Source organism: Patiria miniata, unplaced genomic scaffold (assembly GCF_015706575.1).
Source record: "Patiria miniata isolate m_02_andy unplaced genomic scaffold, ASM1570657v1 HiC_scaffold_13, whole genome shotgun sequence".
Taxonomy (NCBI): domain Eukaryota; kingdom Metazoa; phylum Echinodermata; class Asteroidea; order Valvatida; family Asterinidae; genus Patiria; species Patiria miniata.
In genome coordinates this window covers 11,857,609-11,881,191 of record NW_024037051.1, presented here as the reverse complement: position 1 = coordinate 11,881,191, position 23,583 = coordinate 11,857,609, and the positions used below count along the sequence as shown (strand labels likewise).

General features: G+C 41.7%; 2 protein-coding genes across 4 annotated transcripts in view; one reads left to right on the top strand and one right to left on the bottom strand.

Annotated features, from left to right (window-relative positions):
* Positions 1–111: 111 nt before the first annotated feature.
* LOC119721292 (dynein regulatory complex subunit 3-like) lies at positions 112–22,178 on the top strand. 2 transcript variants are annotated; one of them, XM_038191297.1, is made up of 12 exons: positions 112–219; positions 3,067–3,293; positions 4,150–4,266; positions 5,893–6,059; positions 8,975–9,121; positions 11,949–12,068; positions 13,878–13,990; positions 15,872–16,046; positions 16,929–17,060; positions 17,481–17,551; positions 19,506–19,629; positions 20,633–20,878. In XM_038191297.1, the coding sequence occupies exons 2-12, from the start codon at positions 3,134–3,136 to the stop codon at positions 20,876–20,878; spliced, it is 1,572 nt and encodes a 523-aa protein (XP_038047225.1). In that variant the 5' UTR covers positions 112–219; positions 3,067–3,133. The 2 variants fall into 2 exon arrangements, with proteins under 2 accessions (XP_038047225.1, XP_038047226.1); XM_038191298.1 differs by lacking the exon at positions 112–219 and having other exon boundaries at positions 3,134–3,293; positions 20,633–22,178.
* Positions 21,961–23,583, bottom strand: part of LOC119721293 (ATP synthase mitochondrial F1 complex assembly factor 2-like) — an 8,070-nt gene continuing 6,447 nt past the window's right edge. For both annotated transcript variants that reach the window (XM_038191300.1, XM_038191299.1), the window contains exon 6: positions 21,961–23,002. In XM_038191300.1, the coding sequence (XP_038047228.1) occupies positions 22,865–23,002 (138 nt within the window). In that variant the 3' untranslated portion in view covers positions 21,961–22,864. The remainder of the gene's footprint in view (positions 23,003–23,583) is intronic.

Genomic DNA, 23,583 nt, shown 5'->3' with positions numbered 1-23,583 from the left:
TTTTTACGCAGCTTGTGGGTGGGTACCAGCCAGTGACCTTCGGTCGGCCTCTGTCGCTCGGGCATTGATAACGTAATGAGCTATTTTTAGACAAATTACCATACGGGATTGACCCGAGAAATGAATTATGGGTAGTGTTCCTTGACAACTGATTTTCGTGCGGGACGGTTGACGTCCGATGCTCTCTGTTTGAAAGCCGGAATTTTGTGTTTTTTGCTGGTAATTATATTGCGAATAAGTTTCGAAAATTGTTTTGAATGTTTCAGACTTTAAATTCAAAGATTCACTTCTGGAAATTTAATTTCCTTTACGGGAAAAAGTGTTGCAACCTGACGCCACTTCAGTCTTCATTTCAGTTTTCACTCAGTCTCAGCGGTCGTGTACAAAGTCTATGGAGAGTCAAGAAAATTTCTAAGTAGGCCTAGGCCGCCCTAGGCCTATTTCCTAACATTCAGTAACAAAATTGGAAATGTTTCTCAGTCCCAGATTCATGTCTTATCATTTTTGCCATGACTGACCCTCATTGAGATGATACGCCTATATGAATTGATTATGAAGAAAAAAAGTGGCGTCACGTCAGGTTGTAGCCCCACTAGTGTGGCCTTCGGTATGCTGCGCTGAACCTAAGGCCACACACCGTGGTCCGCGCACTACTGAGGACGTTTTCATAAAATTTGCAGGGAATTTCTTACATATGGTTGTATTCTACGATGTCCCATCTATCACTTCTGGGATGCTTAGGTGTAATGATGTTCAATTTTCCAAGATATTCTTGAATCTTTCTGGAGCCCATATGCACTCGTGAAACGTCTGGTGATGGCAGCCATTTTGAATGTGACAAGAGATGACCTCAAGCTGTGACGTCGCGTTTATGCAAATTGCTTGTCGAGCGAGGGCGCGAGTTGCAAATGCGACGGCTGTTTCCTGTGCCGTAGATCCTGAATAGAGATCAGTGCACGTGGCCCCCAGACGATAAATGCATGGTACAGGAAACAGCCGTCGCATTTGCAACTCGCGCCCTCGCTCGACAAGCAATTTGCATAAACGCGACGTCACAGCTTGAGGTCATCTCTTGTCACATTCAAAATGGCTGCCATCACCAGACGTTTCACGAGTGCATATGGGCTCCACACAGCTCCAGAAAGATTCAAGAATATCTTGGAAAATTGAACATCATTACACCCAAGCATCCCAGAAGTGAAAGTTGGGACATCGTAGAATACAACCATATGTAAGAAATTCGCTGTTGAAATTATGAAAACGTCCTCAGTAGTGCGCAGACCACGGTGTGTGGCCTTGGGTTCAGCGCAGCATACCGACGGCCACACTAGTGGGGCTAAGGGGGCCTAGGCCTAGGCCTACATCAAATTTCAAAGTTGATTTGATAGTTGTGGAATTTACTTTATCTGAAAGAGCTTTCAAAATGCAATTAAACAAATGGTCTCCTAACTTCATAGGGCAAGCAGTTCTGACATTATTGCAATTTTAAAGTTGCTTTTTTTGCCTTAAAATGATGCTCGATTTGGCTGAAATAAATGTGACCTTGTCAGTTGATTATGTGTCCTACAAACCTATGGGAAATTTACACACAAATAACGGCATAGCTGTTTTGGGGAATCCACAACTTTTTTTGGCAATGTGATTTAATAACAAACCAAACTTTCTAAGGTCAACTAGGGCCTACACCCTGCAATTCTCTTTTATTGATGTTTGGAGCTAAGCGAAAGTATCCCTGTATGTGATACTCCATGTCAAACGTTTTCAATAAAGGTGGTCACAAAAAATTATGTCATTTTGGGCATGAAAATAGCGCCACCAATGTCCATGGCGGTGGTTCAACCTACCTTTACGGTTTCTGTTACACCTCGTGAGTCGAGTGCATGCAGAGTGTAGTCAGTGTATCCTAGAACTATGAGGCTCCACATAGTGGAGCCTCATAGGCAGCTTACCCCGCAAAACTGTTTGTCTCTACAAAACACCAACTAAGTACAAAAACGTCCATCACAACCAAGCTATTTCCCACAGAACTGCTGCACAGTTTGCCCCTAAACTCCGTACAATACCTCATGACATACTCACGTTATGTGCACCAAACAAACATCGGTGGATTCTGTCGGTTTTTAGGCCAAAATGATGAAAAATATACCCTTTCCGCACTGAGTCAACTTGACGTTTTTGTACTTAGTTGGTGTTTCGTACAGGCAAACAGTTTTGTGGGGTACGCTGCCTTTGAGGCTCCACGAGCCTCATAGTTCTAGGAGTAGTGGCACTGCACTGGAACTTGCAAATTTTTATGAACATGATCATGAATGTGCAAAACAAAGTCGGAATTGTGTCTATCCTTACGGCAATCGACCGTCTGGTTCCCGTACCTGGCAATATGCAACGTCACGATCTACTATGGCTCTTGCAACCAGACTATTATTAACCGAATGGTTCTCCGACTTTATTTCCCTCTTAAAAAATGATATGGAGTCGGACTAGCTTGAACTGGTTTCCGCTGATAGCTGCCTTAGTTCCCGACTTCCTATCATCGTTCGAAATGCACTTGTGTTTACAAATGAGATCCAGTCTACTCATTATCATAATCGATGCATGTTCAAATGTTAAAAAAGGTGATAAGTAGGGTCCAAGTTACTCGCGGACTAGCTGCCCTGGTGGACTTGTTTTTCTGTTCCAATTTTAAATACGGAAAGATTTCCATATACAAAGTTCACTAATTTTCCTCTGTATTGACTAACAAGCCCCCAGATAGCAATTTCATGTCATCAAAGTCAATTTGAGCAGTGAGAAAATACAAGCATTTTCTTAGAAAACACTTAAAAATGTTCAGTCCAATCTCATAGAGTTTGTACACAGGGTGTTGAGTGAACTTCGTATATGGAAATCTTTCCTTAAATACTTTTTGTTGATGCAACATCCCTGCTATTGCTAACTATAAGAAATAAAACAATACAGTAGGCCTATAGGTTGCCTCAAATTTTCATATTTTTTTTGGCCTCAGCTATACATATGCCATACATACTCACCTCATCTGTGAAACACTTTTTCTTCTTTTCCTAACAGATGACAGATGCAGAGTCTTTGAGAGCATAGTTCATCCTTAACAAGTTTTCGTACCTGACTTGCCATCATGAGTCGACTGTACGACACAGTGGAGCCAGCCGTCATCGATGAGGACATGCTGCAGAAGGCCGTGGAGGAGCAGGGTCCTAAAGATGAGGCTGGACGCATTGCCAAACAGGAAGGAATCGACTTTACTGATGTCACACAGCTCCGATTGGACTTCAAAAGTGAGGAGGACGGAGGGGGAAAAGAGTCTAATTCAAAGTAGTTCAAGATTCCAGACTTAGGTTTTCTTTTCATGACATTGTCATTCCTTCATGTGCTTTTGGCGTCTGTGTATCTCTGAACACTTAACTCTAAACGGCCCTTGCTTAAAGGCAATGCAATGTATACAACATTTGCAAATATCATAAAACAAAACTACCAAATTGTTGTTACATCGCCTTCATTGGCTACCAATTTGAGCACGCACAAATTTCAAACTTCTTGTCATTGTATACAAATGTATCAACTCTATGGCACCTTCATATCTCCAAGAACTCATCTCCAAGAACTCATCTCTTTCAACACATCTGTCTATGCCACCCGCTCATCATTTGACAAAACACGTCTCCATAACCCCCAAACTAAGTCGCGTACTGGAGATCGTGCCTTTCAAGCCGCTGCTCCCCGGCTGTGGAATTCCCTTCCCCGTAACATCCGGGAAGCCAACACACTTCAGCTCTTCAAAAATAGACTCAAAACCCATTTATTTGTTTAATCATGCCATATGTTATTTTGCTTGTATAGTTTATTATATCTGTATCAATGCATCTTTTATTTGTATCTTTAATTATTTTGTCAGCTTTTGTAAAGTGCTCCGATCTTTGTGGGGCGCTATAAAAATGCCTATATGTATGTATGTATATGTAAATTATTATGAAATACCTTACTGGACTGGTAGTGAATGTCTCATCATGTAAAATCATGGCACCTGGTGTGCTGACATTTTCAAGAAAAGTGGTAATTTGGTATCATTTTCCAACGCTGGTCGGCTGACATTCCGTAATCCAAAGCTGATCTGACATCAATTATGTTTTACAGATATATTAAAGATAGACAACCTGTGGCAGTTCAAGAACCTCGTCAAGTTGCAGATGGACAACAACATCATTGAGAGGATAGAGGGGCTCGACACATTGAAAAACCTGGTGTGGTTAGGTAAGTGAGTATATTCCTTAAGCAGATTTGCTTCATTCAATCATCATTCATCATGTCGGGGTCGCCTGGGTTGTGACGACATCACGAGCCAGTCCCTGAGTCCTCTTCCTCCAGCTGTCTCGATCTACCATGCAGGTGCGCAGCTCCTCTGCAGATGTGAGATCAGTGTCCCTCTTGAGCCACTGGTCCACAAAGGTCAGACTTCTTCTCCCTCTTAAGGCAGTGCCCTGGGTGGGCTCCCACGGTATGGTTGGGTGGGCAGCAAGCTCAGGGTGGCGGACGCAGTGGCCAGCAAGATTAAGACGACGCTCTCTGATCTTGTGAGTCGCTCTCTGCATGCCGTTGTAGAGGTCATCATTCCTCATACGATCCTGCCACGATACGTTGAGGGCTATACGTAGCATGCGAGTGTAGCATCCATCCAGTGACTTCTCCTCCTTGGTTGTGAGGGTCCACGTCTCTGCACCATAGAGTTGGACGGACTCAATTGTGGAGATGAAGAGCGACCTTTGCTTCATTACCCACATTGGTTTCAGGAGAATTTCGGCCCTTGACTTTGGGGATTCTGGCTCAGCACATTTTGTTCGCGCTCCTGTAGTTACGGGCCCCTCTTTCGTTTCGATCAAATAGAGGCAAGGGTGTTGTTTATCATTCAAAAATGACCTTTTCAGCCTAAGGCCAAAAAAAAGTCTGGTTTCTGGTATGCGCGCGCGTCGCTGTAGCCATGCGCGTCGGCAAAATGAAAAAGTTGTTTTTTTTTTAATGAAAGATGATGTCTCAAAACCGCCAAACTCACTGGTTTGACTGGAATCCTGCTGCTGCACAATTTTAACATGTTTTTAAATGGGGTTATGATCGAGAATAAGCTTTATGTGGCCTCTCTGGACTCCCATGTATTTGCACTAAGTTCAGTCGGGCACCATTTGCAGTCATCAGCCGACATTTGAGACAAAAAAAATCAGGTAAAAAAAAAAAAAAGCCGCGTCACCGCACCACTTTTTGGGCAAGCTCCATACCAGAAACCGGAGACTTTTTTGGGGGGGCCTAAAGGAAACTTCTCTCAATCCTAATGAACCCTTTAAAAAAAATTTGAACAGTTAGTGGGGTAGAAATTACGATTTTCATGCACGGTTGGTGCCATACAATTCAGCACGCGCCTTCACGGTTCATCGCGCTGATCGCCATCATTTGTTTTCGTGTTAAGTTTTGTCGTTATCATCATCATTTTACCCCCAAATTTCCCTCAAAAATTCAAAACCCTTCCCTCTATCTGTGACATTCCTGCATGTTCTTAATGTCACCAACTAGTTTGGTAAGTCAAATAAATTCAAAGCAGAGTTTGTTCTCTTATAGGGAACCGGGCCCGTAACTACATGATCGCCCATTATTTTTTTAATATAAGGCTATTTTTTTTTTAATTTGAAGAGCATTTTTAAGGGTATGTATTAAAGGCTTCTGATTGATTCTGTAGCCAGAGATAAAGCCAATGCCGGAGATAAATGCTGTTTTTTTTTTTCAAATAAAAAACTTTGTGAGTACCATAGTTAATCGAAGTGATGCACATTTTTTTTCAAATTCAAATTGGCCAGTTTTTAAAAGTGAGTTTTCCTCTATGTTCTTGCACAGATCTTTCTTTCAACAACATTGAGGTGATTGACGGCCTAGACAGCTTGACTAAACTGGAAGACCTTACCCTGTACAACAACAGGATCAGCACGCTGGAGAACATGGACAAACTGACCAGACTACACGTCTTCTCCATCGGCAATAACAACCTGGGTAGTCTAGACAATGTAAGTCACATATGGTGTAGAAATTAAACATGGGAGCATTTGCCCGCCCCCCCCCCCCACACCACTTTTTGAAAATCATTAAGTTTGAGGCCCATTACAGTAATAAAACCAGATAACTCAAATTTGGATAAGGCCAAAAAAAAAAGTCTCCGGTTTCTGGTATGCGCGCGCGTCGCCGTAACAATGCGCGTCGGCAAAATGAAAAAGTTTTTTTTTTCAATGAAAGATGATGTCTCAAAACCGCCAAACTCAATGGTTTGACATGGAATCCTGCTGCTGCACAATTTTAACGTATTTTTAGATTGGGTTATGGTCGAGAATAAGCTTTATGTGGCCTCTCTGGACTCCCATATATTTGCACTAAGTTAAGTCGGGCACCATTTGCAGTCATCAGCCGACATTTGAAGCAAAAAAATCAGGTAAAAAAAAAAAAAAACTGCGTCGCTGGCGCACCACTTTTTGGGCAAGCTCCATACCAGAAACCGGAGACTTTTTTTTTTGGCCTAACTCAAAACTCAATTGTTTATCTCAATGTAATACTCCATCTGTACCTGTATCTGTATGGGTACGTTGCAGAAACCTATTCAGGCATTAACGCAACAGAGAGAGAGGGTGCATGTTCCAGGGATGTTACACTGAGTGAGGTACTAGGTCCTTGATCAAGGAGAATTTTAAACCTCTTAAAGGGAATATACAACATTTGCAAACATCGAAAAATAAAACTATCAAGTTTTTACGAAATACCTTACTAGGATGTTGGTAAATGACAGTCAAAAGCATCCTGTACAATTATGGCTCCTGGTGTGAAATCATTTTCAAGAAATTGGTATTTTTGTATACATTTCCAACAGTGGTCGGCCGATCACCGTTGGAAAAACCTAACTATTTTTCAACTTTTGCTTCAAATTTACCATTTTTTCAGTCCAAATTTTGTTTGCTATTGGTAACATGTTCATGAACGGATGCAGGCCAGCTACACTGGTTCCCTTACCTTACAATTTTCCGGCATCTATAAATTGATCCATTTTATCCTTAGTGGAGTCAGGGAACCAGACTACTTGAACATTTTTCGTTTTTCTTGGTTTTTCCAGCATTTTTGAACACAAAACTTCAAACAATTGGCAGTGTTACAATATTTTTATCTATTATACTAACCCTTCAAGTAGTTCATTTCTGAAAATTACAGCAAAAGCCAATGATGTACATTCCCTTTAACCAAGTCGGCTTGAACAGAGTTTTCGTCAAGATGGTTCCAGTCTATAATTGCTCTGTTAAAGAATGAGTTTTTAAGTTGATTTGTGTTGCACCAGGATGCTTTGAAGCACTTGGAGTTCATGGTGATGGAACTTTCTATTGTTTTTGATGATGATGTACCGTCAATCTTTCTTGGCTGAATTTTTCTGCCCATTCCTGTCAAGAGAATAGGATATTATGTACATGAATGCCCCCGTAACTCGAAATACCCTCTCTGGTACCTCCGTTTATCTCAAAGTTTTGTTCGACCAGTCGATGAGGAACCACTGCCTAACAGTCACAAAGAAGCGTATAAAAGATCGCGAAACTTTGTTCATGAGTCATTACTGCCCAATGCGCTTCGTCTTTTCACGTGCCTGCAGGGTACACGATGATATTGTGATTGAACTCAAGCCCGTAACTGCAACACATCCTGGCTTTCCAGTTAGCCTGATCGCTACCGCGGGCCCAATTGTAGCCCACATGCCAGCAGTGCAATCGCTGGCTCTTTGCAGATGCCAGTCACGCCATAAAATGTTAAAGGGAAAATACAACATTTGCAAACATCAAAAATAAAACTACCAAATCATTTTGAAATACCTTGCTGGACTGTTAGTGAATGACAGTGTAAAGCATCCTGTAAAATCATGGCACCTGGTAAACTGTCATTTTCAAGAAAAGTGGTATTTTTGTATCAAACTGGCTTTTTTTCAAATACTAGCCCCAATTGACCATCGCACTTGTTTGCAATCGATTACACACCTATGAACGGGTACAAGCCAGCTAGACTGGTTCCCTGACCTTACAATTCCCCAATGTATGTAAACTGCTCTGTTGCTTCTTATATGGAGTCACTACAGGAATATGATTGTTTTTCTTAATTTTTATAGCATTTTCGAACCCAAAACCTCAAAAAAGTCAGTGTAACTATATTTTCTATATATTTCCAACCTCCCAATTCCATCCATTTCTGAAAATTACAGCAAAAGCAAATGATGTATATTCCCTTTAAGTAAACTGAAAAAATAGGAATTACAGTCCTTTTGCAACTTGTCTACTTAAAGGGAATATACAACATTTGCAAACATCGAAAAATAAAACTACCAAATTTTTACGAAATACCTTACAAGGATGTTGGTAAATGACAGTCTAAAGCATCCTGTAAAGTTATGGCACCTGGTGTCAAGTCATTTTCAAGGAAATGGTATTTTTGTATACATTTTCAACGGTGGTTGGCCGACCACCGTTGGAAAAACCTAACCATTTTTTAACTACTGCTCCAAATTTACATTTATTTTTCAGTCCAAATTTTGTTTGCTATTGGTGACATGTTCATGAACGGGTGCAGGCCAGCTAGACTGTTTCCCTTACCTTACAATTTTCCAACATCTATAAATTGATCCATTTTATCTTTAGTGGAGTCGGGGAACCAGACTACTTAAACGTTTTTGTTTTTCTTGGTTTGTCAAGCATTTTCGAACACAAAAGTTCAAACATGTCAGTTAAACAATATTTGAGCTATTATACTAACCCCTCAAATAGTTCATTTCTGAAAATTACAGCAAAAGCCAATGATGTACATTCCCTTTAATATTGAAAAATGGATAGTCAAAGTGTTCAATTTTTAAATTTCAAAGAAAAAGTTCCAGTGGTGTAATTGTGAGAAATGGTTATGTTTGCAGCTGGTGTATCTGAGGAAGTTCAAGAATCTCCAGACGCTGAACCTGGGCGGCAACCCCTTCTGTGAGGACGAGAACTACAAGCCGTTTGCGGTGGCTCACGTCCCGACCCTTGTTTACCTGGACTTCAGACTGATCGATCAGAATACGGTAAACAATAATAATAATAACAGGTTTTTATATAGCGCTTTTAACTAAGATCAAAGCGCTTTACATTATTGTTACCCCTGATCATTGGGCCAATTAAAGAGGTTGTGGAATGCTCGAAGACATTTCCGTCATTTTTTGGGTATATGTAGCCTAAGGTGTGATGAAATAAAAACGACTATTGTGTCTGTCATGAAATGAGTACAAAAGGTACTTTTGAGAGCTGTTTTTCAAGTCCTGTCATGCCTGTTTCGACCCGAACGTGCAATTTGTGTAAAAGTCGTCGTTGGGGGCAGCAAACAAAACACAGTAAATCGTGACGTAATAAACAGGACTCCCGATGCAGAGTAGCATAAACGAGTCCTGTTTATTACGTCACGATTTACTGTGTTTTGTTTGCTGCCCGCAACGACGACTTTTACACAAATTGCGCGTTCGGGTCGAAACAGGACCTGAAAAATAGCTCTCAAAAGTACCCTTTGTACTCATTTCATGACAGAAACAATAGTCATTTTTATTTCATCACACCTTAGGCTACATATACCCAAAAAATGACGGAAATGTCTTCGAGCATTCCACAACCTCTTTAAACATTCCAAATACCATCTCAGCTCCCTGGGAAGTTTACAGCTCGATGCAGCCTGTTAGGCGCAAGGAAGCTATTTCAATCACAATAACCATCTCTGCCCTCACATGTACCCATGTTACTCCTGGGTGGGGAGAAGTAATGAGTGACAAAGTGCCTTGCTCAAGAGCACACGCACCATAGCCCGAGGCTGGACTCGAACCCACAACCTGCAGAATTACCTGTAGATCACGAATGCCCATGATACGAATCTTAACTTCTTAAATGCATGTCCATGATACGAATCTTGACTTTATACTCCACGTTTATTTTTTAGGAGTAAAACCTCTATAATTGTTGATTCTAGTTCTTTGAGAGTCAATTATACTGCCTGACAATTCTGACTAGTGCCCCTTGAATAAGGGCGTTGACAAATTGGGGAACTGCCAACGTAGGGTTTGATAGATCAGTTGGTCATGTTGGTAGAGCACCGGAACGGCAATCCGGAGGCTGCAGGTTTAAACCTTGCTTCAGTAATTTTTTTTTCAACCCTGAACAATTTACCATAATGCCCCTAGTCAGTTTCCCTTTGGGGTTCATTTTTAAAATTCTGAAAATGACTGAACTTGGAAAAGTCTTTAACAAAGAGTAACGCTAATTTGATACCGATAGTTCCATTTTCGGTGGATGACATACCGGCCTTTGGGAATATTATGATGTAAACTCTCCCAAAGAAACGCCTGCAAAAAAAATGAACAATTACCCACTATGAAGTTTCTTGTAAATCCACTTTCTGCCAATAAGCCAGTGAAATCTGTAAAAAAGATACCAGGGTTGTTGTTGCGAAGTCATCACAATTATTCACAAGTCAAATCACAAGTCTGGGAACGAGTAATAAGGCTGAACAGTGAAAATGTAATGATTCTGTCACAGTTTAAAGGCAAAAAGAATCATATACTTTTCTTACATTTTCTTCGTTTCCAATAATAACACCACTCACAATCCAAAAAAGATTGTTCAAAACCTAACCTGTTGAAGTTTCAGCTCAGTGGATATTACACTTTTCGAGAAACTTAACAGTAAAAAACATGCACAACCTCTGGATCACGAAACATGATTTTGTCCACAGCACTCGTTATTTCCAAAAATCAGGCAGTGAACTGATCACTGGAAATCGCGTCCATTTCTTGATTTCTTCTAAATGACAGCAAGCCAGACGGAATAATGTCACGGGGTGGTTGTGACCAGTACAACCTTAAATCCGAGTAAGATTTTGGGTAAGAACTTGGTAGGTTATTTTTAGGATAAATGCAAATGATCCAATATGTAACGCGATCCAGCTAAATGAGTCGTTTGTCGGGAGCTTTCATTTGGAGATTCAGGCCAAAATAGGGCCACTTTATCACATCACTTCATCACATCTCAAATTAGGTTTTGCCCTTCTTTGACGTATTAACACTGTTTACTCAGTGTGTTACCTCCCGAGTGAAAGTTAATACGACGGTGAAGGGCAAAACCAAATTTGATATACATCACCCCAACGCCCAAAAAAAGAAAAAAAAAAATTCTTTTCATCACATCAGTTTGTGTTCCGACTTCCATAATTTGTGAACTAAGGCCAAAAAAAAAGTCTCCGGTTTCTGGTATGCGCGCACGTCGCTGTAGCCATGCGCGTCGGCAAAATGAAAAAGTTTTTTTTTCAATGAAAGATGATGTCTCAATACTGCCAAACTCACTGGTTTGACTGGAATCCTGCTGCTGCACAATTTTAGCGTGTTTTTAGATTGGGTTATGGTCGAGAATAAGCTTTATGTGGCCTCTCTGGACTCCCATATTATTTGCACTAAGTTTAGTCGGGCACTATTTGCAGTCATCAGCCGACATTTGAAGCAAAAAAATTCAGGTAAAAAAAAAAAAAGCCGCGTAGCCGCACCACTTTTTGGGCAAGCTCCATACCAGAAACCGGAGACTTTTTTTTTTGGCCTAAAGATGGTATCAGCATGCGGTTTTCACAGCAGTAATGCTAAGATTGTGCTCTTTTCAAATCTGTAATGAAAAAAAAAAAATTTGACCAAGGTCGACAAACGACTCATTTGGCTTGATCCCATCACATATGCTTTTTAATCAGATGGCATGTCATTTGACTTTGAAAGGGAATGACTTGTGATTGACTTGTGAATTAGGGGGTCTTGATAAGCGCTGTGAGAGTTATTGCCAAAGTTTTAAGCTGCTTTTGACCGGTGAGCGAATCTGTGCACTTTGCAGAGGGCAGCGGCTGAGGAGCAGTACCGATACGCCATTGAGGAACTGGTAGCCGATGAGACGGCCTTGGAAAACAAACGCATTGATCAAGAGGAAAAGGACAAAGAATTCTCCAGACAGAAGGTGGGTGCACAGCAAATCCTTTGATATCGCAGTATTTTTAATGTTAAACCCATTCGCTCTTTTAAATTGTATTACATTGTATCATTGTATTTTCTCCTTAACCCTAAAAGGGCCGGGGCTCCCCCCCCCCCAACTTTTTTCCGAGATACCCTTGCAAAAACAAATTTGCCTGACCCGAGCCGTCCTGACTTTTTAGCCTCGAGTCTCGCGTATCTTTTGATACCAAAAACATAAAATTCCAACCATGGGTTACCGCGCAGCAACAAATTTTTCGCCACTACGCACTGTGATAACTGAATTTTCTTATGTATTTATTGTACACAAAGCAGAATTACCATTGGTACGTGCATATGAATAATTAATTAGCCGATTAGTCCAAAACCCTTTAACCTATAGTCATGAAATTTCTTGGGTATGTACGTATTAAAGCTATAGTCCATCATTTGCAGCCATCCGAAAAAGTAACTGGCGTATTATTGTTGAAAAACATACTTGGTTGAAAGATAGTAAGGGGACTAAACTCCCTGTGAAATAAATCTTTCTGGCAAGCTATCATTTTGAAGTAATCAACGAATTAAGGCCTTTCCAACGGTGCGTCTTAAGAAGCACCGTAGGAAAATTTAAATTAGTAGTTCGTTTTGTTATTCGGCGCAGCGCGCGCAAGCATTGGCACGACGCACAGGCGCGCGCGGTTGCTATAATTCGTCGGATCAGTGCGCGACATCGCGTATAGCTGCAATTCAAAACAATTCAAAACATGATTCAGCAACTTTTGATTTGAAATTGAGATCCTAGAATGCTGTTTTTCTCGGAATATACAGCTGAAGCTGAGCTGAAACTTCATCAGGTTAGTTGTTCAGTATCCCTCATTAGATTTTGAACACTTTTGTTGCTTCAAACGAACAAAATGCACAAATTACAAATGATGGACTATATCTTTAAGTTGTTCTGTGCATGCTCCAAGTTTCATAATTTTTCGTCACTCAATGGCTGAGATCTGAGGGGCGTTGTGGAATCACAGGGTGATAATGTCGCGCGGCAATGTTGTAGACGCTCGTGTGTGTGAACAAATACCTGATGTGTCTCGTGATACATATATTTGTACAAATAATCGCCTATTCAGGTGCAGGGTCTATTTGCAATACGTATGCGACGTTTTGTGTCATGCGACAAAATCACTTCGAATTTGATTGAAAACAGTGGCCCGTTGCCACGACTTTGTCCCGTAAATGTAAAAACACTCATTTGTTTGTGTGTATGTATAAAAACGCGCGACAAAGTTGGGTATGTGTAAATTTGCCTTAAGGCCAAAAAAAAATAAATACTCGGTCTCTGTTCAGCGCGCGCATCGATTTTAATCATGCGCATCAACCTTTTTTTTTCTTCAAATTAACACGGAAGCTACAACAGCGCCCTCTATTGCCGCGCCTCCTCAAATTTTTGTACCAAGGAGCACCAAGGAATGGGGAAATTGCACCAAGGCAAATGATAAAGGGCACCAAGGCAAATTATGGAGGACACCAATGTATAATGAGGACACAAACAAGCAAAATAGTACCCACCTTGTCTGTAAAATACAAGCTTGAAAAAAAAAAAAGCCACCAAAAAACCCCCCAAAAACCGCGTCACCGCATCAATTCCGGAACTTCGGTCTGATTAGAGACCGACTATTTTTTTGTGTGGCCTAACAGTGCATTTTAAGACCCTTTTTTCGTGGGATCCTGTCCCGAATCGTATAATGTGCTTAATTTGCTTCATCTCCGGCTACTAACCCTCTGTTTACTCACCGATTCAATCTGTTTAATTCAGGATGCCTACGTTGAGAACCTAAACGGCCCCCATCTCTTTGACAGCATGTTCCTGGACGACCCCGAGGCACCTAAGCTGGGCGCCCTGCCTGGGGTGGATGAACTCCTGGTTGTATATCCTTTGCTTTGCACACTCTTTTGAATTGTCAGCTTGACAACTTGGAAGGAATTTACATGCTCTCTATTCACATACTGGCCTATATTTTCCCAAAGTAATTCCTTTGTTCTGCATTCTCTATAGAGTGCTGAAGTGTGACGTCATTTTGAACCGGGAAGTGTAGTGCAAACGAATGGAGTAAGCACGCGTGTTGGTTCACGGGCTGAATCACGCACTAATGTCTTTTACACACATATCGTCACCATCACCACGAAGTGACACTAACATCGAAAAATCGATATTTTACGATTCCGATTTTTTTCCTGATTTGTGATTAATTACACATAATCTATCACCTCAAGAAGTTACTAAGCAGACATAGTTATTTAGTTTTGTCAAAACATTAATGAACGTTTGCAACTTAATGGGTCAAAACCAGAAAATGCGTTTTCACGAAGTGTACTATACCATTCTTTCGCGTATAAAGTGCCTGCACACTACGCGTCAAAAACGGGTTTTGCGTTTTCACGAAGTGACACAATGTCACGTGATACGTGCGACTCACTTCTGGCGTAATCACACAAAGTAGCGCTAACCCATTAGCTAATACACATGGTTAGCGTCACTTCATGAAAACTCGAACACAGCGTAATCTGAATTTTGAGTTTTTACGAAGTGACCTTATGGTTAATTAGTTTGATAACTCATTAATATTATTTGTTTTCAATGAAAATCATACATTAACGTAACATTCAAGATCCCAGCTTTCAGACAATGTAAAAAAAAATATGAATATTGAGGCTAAAACGATGTTCAGATCACCGTTTCAAAACATCGCCAACTTAAATCGCTTGTATCTCGAAACACTCATTTTCCACTTTGCGGGGGTTAAGGTCACTTCGTGGTGTCGGTGACGATATTTGTGTACATGATGTATTCACTTCGGTGCTCTATGTACACAATTATAAACCGTGTTATTTCCGGGCATACCAATGTTGCCGTTGAGTACCATCACAAGTCCATCAAAAAGTCTGGTCACTAGTAAATCACAAGTCAAGTCACAAATGAAATGGGATGAACGAATAATGTTGCTCTGAATGTGCACAAAACAGTTGTGCCGTAGGGTGGCCTCAGGTCGACCTGTGATTTGCTTGTCGCCGCGACGAAACTGTCGGCATCAAGCAGAAAAGTAATATGCTCAGGTCACAAAACTGAGAAATCGTGTGATTCTCGTGGAACAATCAAGCGGCAACTCGACACATAATAATTGCAACAATGCTCACATCACCCACAACGCTACGCCTAATTCTCGGCATAGACACGATCATAGGATGTCTTCAAAATGGTGGTGCACGTGTTGAAAGCAATCCAACGATCTTCCACGGCGTACGTCTCTTCATTCAACCATTTTTGCCGCACTCTGATTGGCTACCCAATGAAGTTAGATGCTTTCGGATGCGCAGTTGGTATAGGTATGTTTCTAGTTAATTAATAATGATAATGGGTTCTTATATAGCGCTTTTAAATAAGATCAAAGCGCTTTACATTATTATTACCCCTGATCATTGGGCCAACTCATCATTCCAAATACCATTTCAGCTCCCTGGGGAGTATACAGCTCGATGCAGCCTGTTAGGCGCAAGAAAGCTTATTCAATCACAATAACCATCTCTGCCCTCACAGGTACCCATTTATTCCTGGGTGGAGAGAAGCAATGAGTGACAAAGTGCACACGCACCATGACCCCAGGCTGGACTCGAACCCACAACCTGCAGCTTTAACCACAAATCCAATGCCCTTAACCACGAGGCCACAGCACTCCACCGAGTGCATAATTGCAAGTGTTATTACACGTCTTTGAAGGGAAAACTTGGTATTGCCTTAACTCACTCCAACACCTTCAAGGAGAAGATGGTAGGCATCTGCAAGCAGGTCTTTGATCACGGTCTGGCAGAGCACGCCAAGAGGCAGCGAGAGGTGGAAGAATTCTACGCCTGCGTCCAGGAGGCCAAGATAGAGAACAAAGACATGGGCATCACTAAGATCCAGGACTTCAACAAATACAAGAAAAAGGTACTCAAACGATTTCATCTCCAATGATGAAAATTACTTCTGATCTCAACACAACACGAACAAAACTGATTCCGTACATGATATTGTTTTACCAAAACCCAAACCTGTTATAAAATGGACCTTGCAACCTAGGGGCATTCAGATTTCTTGATGTATAGAGAATATATGAGAATGCTGCTATAGAGGGCAATTTGACCTATCACTGTTCACAAGCACTGTCCAATCACAGTGACTGTGGAATATCATGTGATATTCCAAAACCTTGGATAAACAAAATATTTCCAAACACGTGCGATCCACCAGCATACGCAGTATGCAAACACACGTCAAATTTGACCACGGTGAGGAAAGTTGTCTCGGAAATCTTGAGACAACTTCGGTTGCGTACATACGTGCAGCAAATGCTTTCAGAGCTTGTGCGTAATGTGCCGTCGTGCACTGCGCCCGTCGCACTGACAAAGAACTCGTGCAGCTCGTGTTTCACGTTGTCTAAGGGGCGTGGCTAGCTCGCAAACGGCGATAGGTCAATGGCTCACAGTTACCGTGGTGGCTAGTTGGGTTAGGTAAAAGGTAAACGTCCAATACTCATTACTGGCCGTAGAGGCAGTGGGTTGTTAGAGGTCCACTGTGTCTTGGGCGCGGCATATGAGTGGCGGGGCCCAGTCTTCTCCTCTCGCCGTCTTACCTTCCCTGAACGAATCAGGTACCCATTTTACTGTTGGGTCGTCAGAGAGAGTTTTCAAGTTTTTGGTCCGAATGGGATTCGCACTGCCAACCTTCCACTCAGTAGCTCCATGCTTTAACCACTAGGCTACGAGGCCCCTCTAGCTGGGTTACATGCACCTAATATGACTTGTTATGTATAACTTCTGCTGTTGACAGGCGTTTGCAGACTTTGCCATGATGAGTGATCCCCAGATGCTGGAGGATAAGGTGGATGAGTTCAACCAGGAGGTGACTAAGCTGTGGGACACCCTGATGGGCTATGAGCTGCAGCTAGTCGACCAGCTAGAGGTATGGGACTTTATGCATGGCCTCAGTGTTTATCGGAAACTATTTATTAATTTTGCCAATTTTCTCAGTCTACAAAAGTAGTAAGTAAAGTCTGTCACGAGCCAATGTGGCCCATCAGGCCGGCGTTTATCTCCGGTTTCAGTAGCAGGAAACAACTTTGAATATTTCTACTCCCCCTGGATGGGATGCTAGTCCATCGCAGGTTACTCCCCAGCTAATGCCGGTACCCATTTACAATCCTGGGTGGAGACAGGCAAGTGGGGTGGAGTGGCTTGCCCAAGGACACAACATATGGCCAGCAGCTGGATTTGAACCTCTGACCCTCTGATCATGAGTCACGAACCTTAACCACTACGCCATACTCCCACAACAGTGGAGTGCCAGTAATTCAATTTTTTTTCTGTTTTTTTTTTTTTGCAGGACACAATCAAGGATTTTGAGCGAGCGATGGCCGACATGGTGGTTGTATTTGTGGAGCAGGTCCAGGGATTATATCCTTTAATAATAATAATAATTGTGCTTATATAGCGCTTTCCATCATATTACCCCATTCATCAGGCCATGGGACCACGTTCAATCGGTCCTCGACCCTCACAGGTACCCATTTATACTCCTGGGTGGAGAGAGGCAATTGCATAGCTGCCAACTGTTACAAATTTTTCGTAATTATTACGAATTGTTTGTTAAATTACGAAAATACGATTTGCCACTAAAACATTACGAATTTCCCATTTTCTACCTAACGAAAAAAAAATAATACTTGTAAAGTATCGTTTTTGACCGAAAACTTCTGGCGAAATGTCGCGATAATGGATGGACTGGTGACAAGTCTAATAAGAATGCAGTCAAGCACCTGATAGACATCAATGCAGTGTGCGCAGTGGAGTACTTGAGGACCAGACTAAAACTATTTTTCAATGGTGTGTCATATGTGTGCTGCATCTCGTGGATGTGTGGTTGTGTGTACTGTATGTGTGAGTACTTTTCAGTGACAATCGTGAGCACATTTGGTCGCTTTTTGCCGGGATGAGACCCATCAGTGCGAGATTTTAATCATGGAATTTAATAAGAGTATGGTTGGAATAATTGGTAATAGAGTTTGAGTTTGTCACAACGTCCAGAAAAGATAAATCAGCATGCGTTTGCAAGGTATGTTGGCGGGAGATTTCTATTGCATACGGTGGCCCTAAATCAACGTGTGTAAAAACATTGATACGATTACAAACTCGAAACTCCACATCGATAGCATGCATCTCAAAAAAAATATGCGCACGTTATTATTGTTATTATTTATTTGACTTCAACAAACAAATACAGACATTAAAAAAAAAAAAATATTAAAAAAAATTTTAAATTTTTTTTTCTTCTTTTTAAATTATCTTTTGGCCTCCAGTACATTATTATTCACAACAAGAAGGGTATGCACATGTATATGTACATGTAAACCATGTATCTGTACTCGATGTTGGTAAAGCTTTTGATAAAACGAGCAGTTGAATATGACCGCGCGGGTTGATTACTAATTGGGATTTTGAAAAGTTGGCAGCTATGCAATTGTAGTTAAGTGTCTTGCCCAAGGGCACAAACACCATGGTCCTGGCCGGGTTCGAACCCACGCACCTTCATCAAACACCGTAACCACTGGACCATGGCTGGCATTCTACTTTCCAAATACAGGGTGGTCCAAATTGTTTGTTTACACTTTTTCAGGGGCAGATTTCTAAAAATTGAAGAGACATGTCGAAATTGTTTTAAGATATTCCTAAACTTCAAGATCTTGGTGGTATATGGTGAAAACGTATGTAGTGATAAAGCTCAAGTTAAGAAATAGCGGGCATTTACAGAAGAATGGTCAAAAACTAGTTTGTCCACGTCTATGGCAGTCATGTAGACCTTATCTGCTCCGTTCACAAGTACCCCCTCACAGGCAAAGAAAGCACAGTTGGGGGGGACCGACTGACGCCATCTTGCCTGACTACAATTTTGCCGCGATGCGCGGCCGTACCATGTACCACTGCGTGTACATAGTACAAATCCCCTGGTGAACGTGCATCACACACAAGGAACGGTGCGCATCAACCAGCTAAATGTCCCGCCCATGGGATGTCGTTGCTAGGTAAAAGAGCGCTCTCTTTCGTTAGCGCACGGAGCCCATTACAATTATTGCAGTTCTTTGTGCATGCAGTGCAATTATGTTGACCCATATCTCATAGTCTTGCATGGGGACAAACCATCTTTCTTTAAACCACCTCCATTACTCAATTTAGGCTTTGTTTTCAGAGCTTTAATTTTCGAGCTTGTTGGGGTCAGCCAGCTTCGGCCGCCTAAGAATGGAGAAAATCTGAAAATCCTCTGAAATTCCAGGTAAAAACTATGTAATATTTATTATAAAAACTTACCCCGAACCCATTACAAGTCATCGTTTGTCTTTGACTTTCGAAGCACGATTTCTCAGATTCGCGACCTGGAGAACGTCCACCACGAGAGAATCCTGGAGATTGCCATCATCACCCTGGAGAAGTACGTCAAGAATGAGCTGGATGATGAGATACCTGAAGAACTGAGATTGGTAGGTGACTTGCTCAATGTATAAATCATATTATGGAGACTCCACAGGCCATTTTGGTGAAGTGCTGTGGCCTTGTGGTCTGTAATTCTGCACATTGCAGTAACTATATGTATTTACAGTGCAGATATCCACCAGTATTAAGGGGGACGAACCTGTGTTCACAGGAACGGAGTGCCCATCTCTCTTTCGAAGCGATTGGGCCAGACTCACATGCTGCTGTGGGGGGATCGCCACACCTCCTCCACAGCGAGTCTGTTACCTTCCCAGCATTGAATGACGCCGGTACCCATTTAAAACCTGGGTTGAGAGGAGTAATTGAGGTAAAGCGCCTTACTCAAGGGCACAACATGCATGGCCACGGCGGGGCTCAAACCCACAACCTCATGATCATGAATCCTGTGCTCCACCGCTAGACCACACGTGCCTACAATTTGTCTAAAGACGCATTTTTGGAAATTTCCGTTAGTAGTCCAGTATTGGTGCTCAAGGCACTACATCATTATTACCCCGGCTTCCATAAAACATTCAAAAGACTAACTCAGCTCCCTCGGGGAGTATACAGCTCTCAAACGTACTCTTAATCATGCAAAGATCCCATAAATTATAGCAACCGCAATCGCGTGTGTGTTGTGTTGAAACATGCCCACCCATTCACGGTGTCACCAAATTAAAAACGAACTACTAACGGAAATTTCCAAAAATGCGACTTTAGACACATCTGCCTTTTATGTATTTTTTTTCTTCAAAATGATACCAGAAAGACAATTTTCACAGGGTTTGGTGCCATTACTATCGTTAAATCAAGTATACCTTTCTACAATAATTTTGTCCGTTACTTTTTGGATAGCTGCAAATGATGTACTCTACCTTTAAAAGTGTTGACAAATACTGTCAGATGCTTTTCTGTTTGGGTGCCCGGCTTTTGCCTGTCAGCATGACGTTACAGGGCACATGGTCCGTGTATCTTGGTTCTTGAAATTACCGCATCTCTGTGTTTCCACAGCTCTTGGTAGACAAGGACACCATCACCAACGCCGTCAGCGCCTCGCACGACACCCACATGCTCAAGATAGACAACCGCGAGGATGACATCATCCAGCGGGCCAACGGCTGGCTGGCCGCGCTGATGGAGCGTATCCACCAGGAGGAGGAGGTGACCAGGAACCGGGACCGTGTCAAGGAGATCAACAACTTCATCGATCACCTCAGGGAGGAGCTGGACAACTTGGACCTCCAGACGGGCATGTGAGAGGTGGTAACCTCACACAGTGGCAGTAACCTCATGTATGAGGCTTTCAAGACACTTTGAGGTTCAGGGAAGAGGGTGTATGGGGATACGCCAGGACTAGACCTCCAAATGTATCATACCGATAGACACAGTGAGCTTTGTTTTAGTGATGTCCTCACAAAGAGGTAGTAACTTCCTTAGGGTGTTAGATACACTTTGAGGTTCGAACTTGAGGTTCAGGGAATAACTAATTTTGGGGGAGATGACGGGGATATGAATTCACACTGTTATGATAGACACGTTGAATCATTTTAGTTGTCCTCAACCTTGGAGGAGCTGCTCCGGGGGATATAATGGGAAATTGAACAGCAAGTGTAATAGTTATTGATAAAGTTTATACATTTAAGTGGTGTCCTTGCGCAGAACTTGAGGTTCGGGGAAAAGCTGATTAGGGGGATGATGATGGGGATATGAACTTATACTGTTATAATGGTAGACACGTTGAAACATGTTTGTTGTCCTCACACAGAGATAGTGACCTCACAAATACGATGTTTGAGGTTCAATCAGGGAAGAGTTCATCCAGGGGGATATAATGGGAAATGGAAACAGCAATTGTTATACTGATTGACAAGTTGATACATTTTAGTGGTGTCCCCTCACAGAGGCAGTAACCTCGCAAGAGAGGCACTATGAACACTTTGAGGTTCAAGCTGATACTTGAAACTTGATCAGGGACATGAACACCAGCTGTAGTACTGATAAACAAATTGTAAAAAAATGACAGTAGTGGGGTATTTTAGCCTTGATCCTCAGAGACAGTAACCTCACAGTGAGGCATTAGAGACACCTCGAGATAGTACCTCAAACATGAGGTACATTTGAGAAACATTTTGAGGTTCACCATTTCACTGAAAACAGGAAATGAAACTGGCTTCCCTGTTGAAGAAAACTGGCACTAGTGGGGTATTTTAGCCGTGTCCTCGGAGACAGTAACCTCACAGTGAGGTATTAGAGGCACCTCAAGACGGTACCTCAAAAATGAGTTATTTTGAGACATTTTGAGGTTCACTGTTCCACTGAAAACGGGAAATCAAACTGGCTTCCCTGTTTAAGGATTTGCATCCTTTATTTCTGTCTTTCCAGTCTTCACGATACGTAATTTTAAGAACCTCTCCAAACACAATTATTGAATAGGCCTGTACATATGTGTAAACAACTGTGTATATTTTACAATGGCTTTGTACAAAAAGTATTCCGTCCAATAACTTTCTGTACTAAATGTGTGCGTCAATAAAAACTGTTTTACTTCTAAAAAAGTTTTCATTTGGAAAAAGTTCAAATTCATTGAATCGTGTGAATGTGTTGTGCAATTGTAGTTTTTGGAAACTGAGTTTGCTTTACAGCACATGATGGATGTACTAGGTTATTTATAAAAAATATGATTCCCCCCCCCCCATCCCCCGCCCTCGTATCACTTTGGGGTCCTTACGAAAAATTGAAATGTAAGCAAAACAAACTGACAGAAACAGACGTACAGCGCACGCATGAAGTGTTCGAGCACCACAAAATGTTCAATAAACTTCAGTGGAATTGACTAACTGATAAACAGTCAAACATTGATGACGACACTGGAAATTATCACGAAGACCAATCAAGTTACATACTGCCCTCTTGTGACTCCAATACACCAATCCAGCCCAAATCTGTTCACGAGGTAAAGTCCGATGCATACTTGACATAAGATGGTATAGGGCTCGCTCAATGACGGCCATCTCTGTTCGAGAACTGCAACTGCGTATTTTAATCAAGCACGCATTGCGCAGTGTTGAAAATGTTCAAAACATGTTCGCTTGTTGCTCGAAATGTGTTTGAAATACGACGCAGCCGATGCGCGTTATTGCAAGTTGACGCTCAAAATGCCGATGCATGTGGATGGTCTGTAGGAAATGACGTCATTTGAACGAGACCTATTGTCACACAGTCAATGCTGCTACCGTCATCAGTTTACTGAATTGGTTGTTTCTGTTTGACCTCGTGTGACCCGGAGACCAACTGGGTGAAGAGTGACGCTGCCGCAACGCGTGCCTTCAGGTCTGCTATCTCCGTGTCGTGCGCCCATTCAACGCTGCCCCATCTTGCAGTCTGAAAGCAAATAATAAAGCACATTTTTTAAGGAAGATATATTTATATTTTTGGATTTTGCAGTGCAAGTCAGCCACAAGTCAAATTTCTCAAGTAAGGTCACAGGATTAAGCAGGCCATGAATAAGATGACAATGAGATTTCTTTATCACATAATTATGGGCAGCTTCTTTGCTGTATTTTCTCGTCAATACTGTAATTTGCAACAGCCTAACAACCAAAGGAGCTTGAAAAACCCTCACAAATTGCAATACAGGGTGAGTAAAAAAAAAACCGAAACCCAAATGTTGGGACCATTGTTTTAGGAAAGTTCTGCATGAAGCATTTTCTAAATCTAGGATATGAAAGCCCAATTCATAAGCTTTTTTTTTTAGTACAAGAATCAATCTAATCACTTATGTACTTTTCAAGTTACAGAATTTTAAACACAACCATCGTTTGAAGGTTCTGTCCACGGATCACAAAAAAAGGTGTGATTTCTTTCACCAAAACGAAAACAATTCACACACATCCCTATGTGATTTGTTTTCGTTTTGCTGAAAGAACACTGAAGTTTGTTGTGATCCGTGGACAGAACCTTAA

Excerpts from the sequence above, each read along its gene's own strand:
- LOC119721292 (XM_038191298.1), top strand. The coding sequence starts at position 3,134 with ATGAGTCGACTGTACGACACAGTGGAGCCAGCCGTCATCGATGAGGAC. Across the intron at positions 12,069-13,877 it reads AAGAATTCTCCAGACAGAAG|GATGCCTACGTTGAGAACCT; the intron begins GTGGGTGCACAG and ends TGTTTAATTCAG. Across the intron at positions 16,047-16,928 it reads TCAACAAATACAAGAAAAAG|GCGTTTGCAGACTTTGCCAT; the intron begins GTACTCAAACGA and ends TGCTGTTGACAG.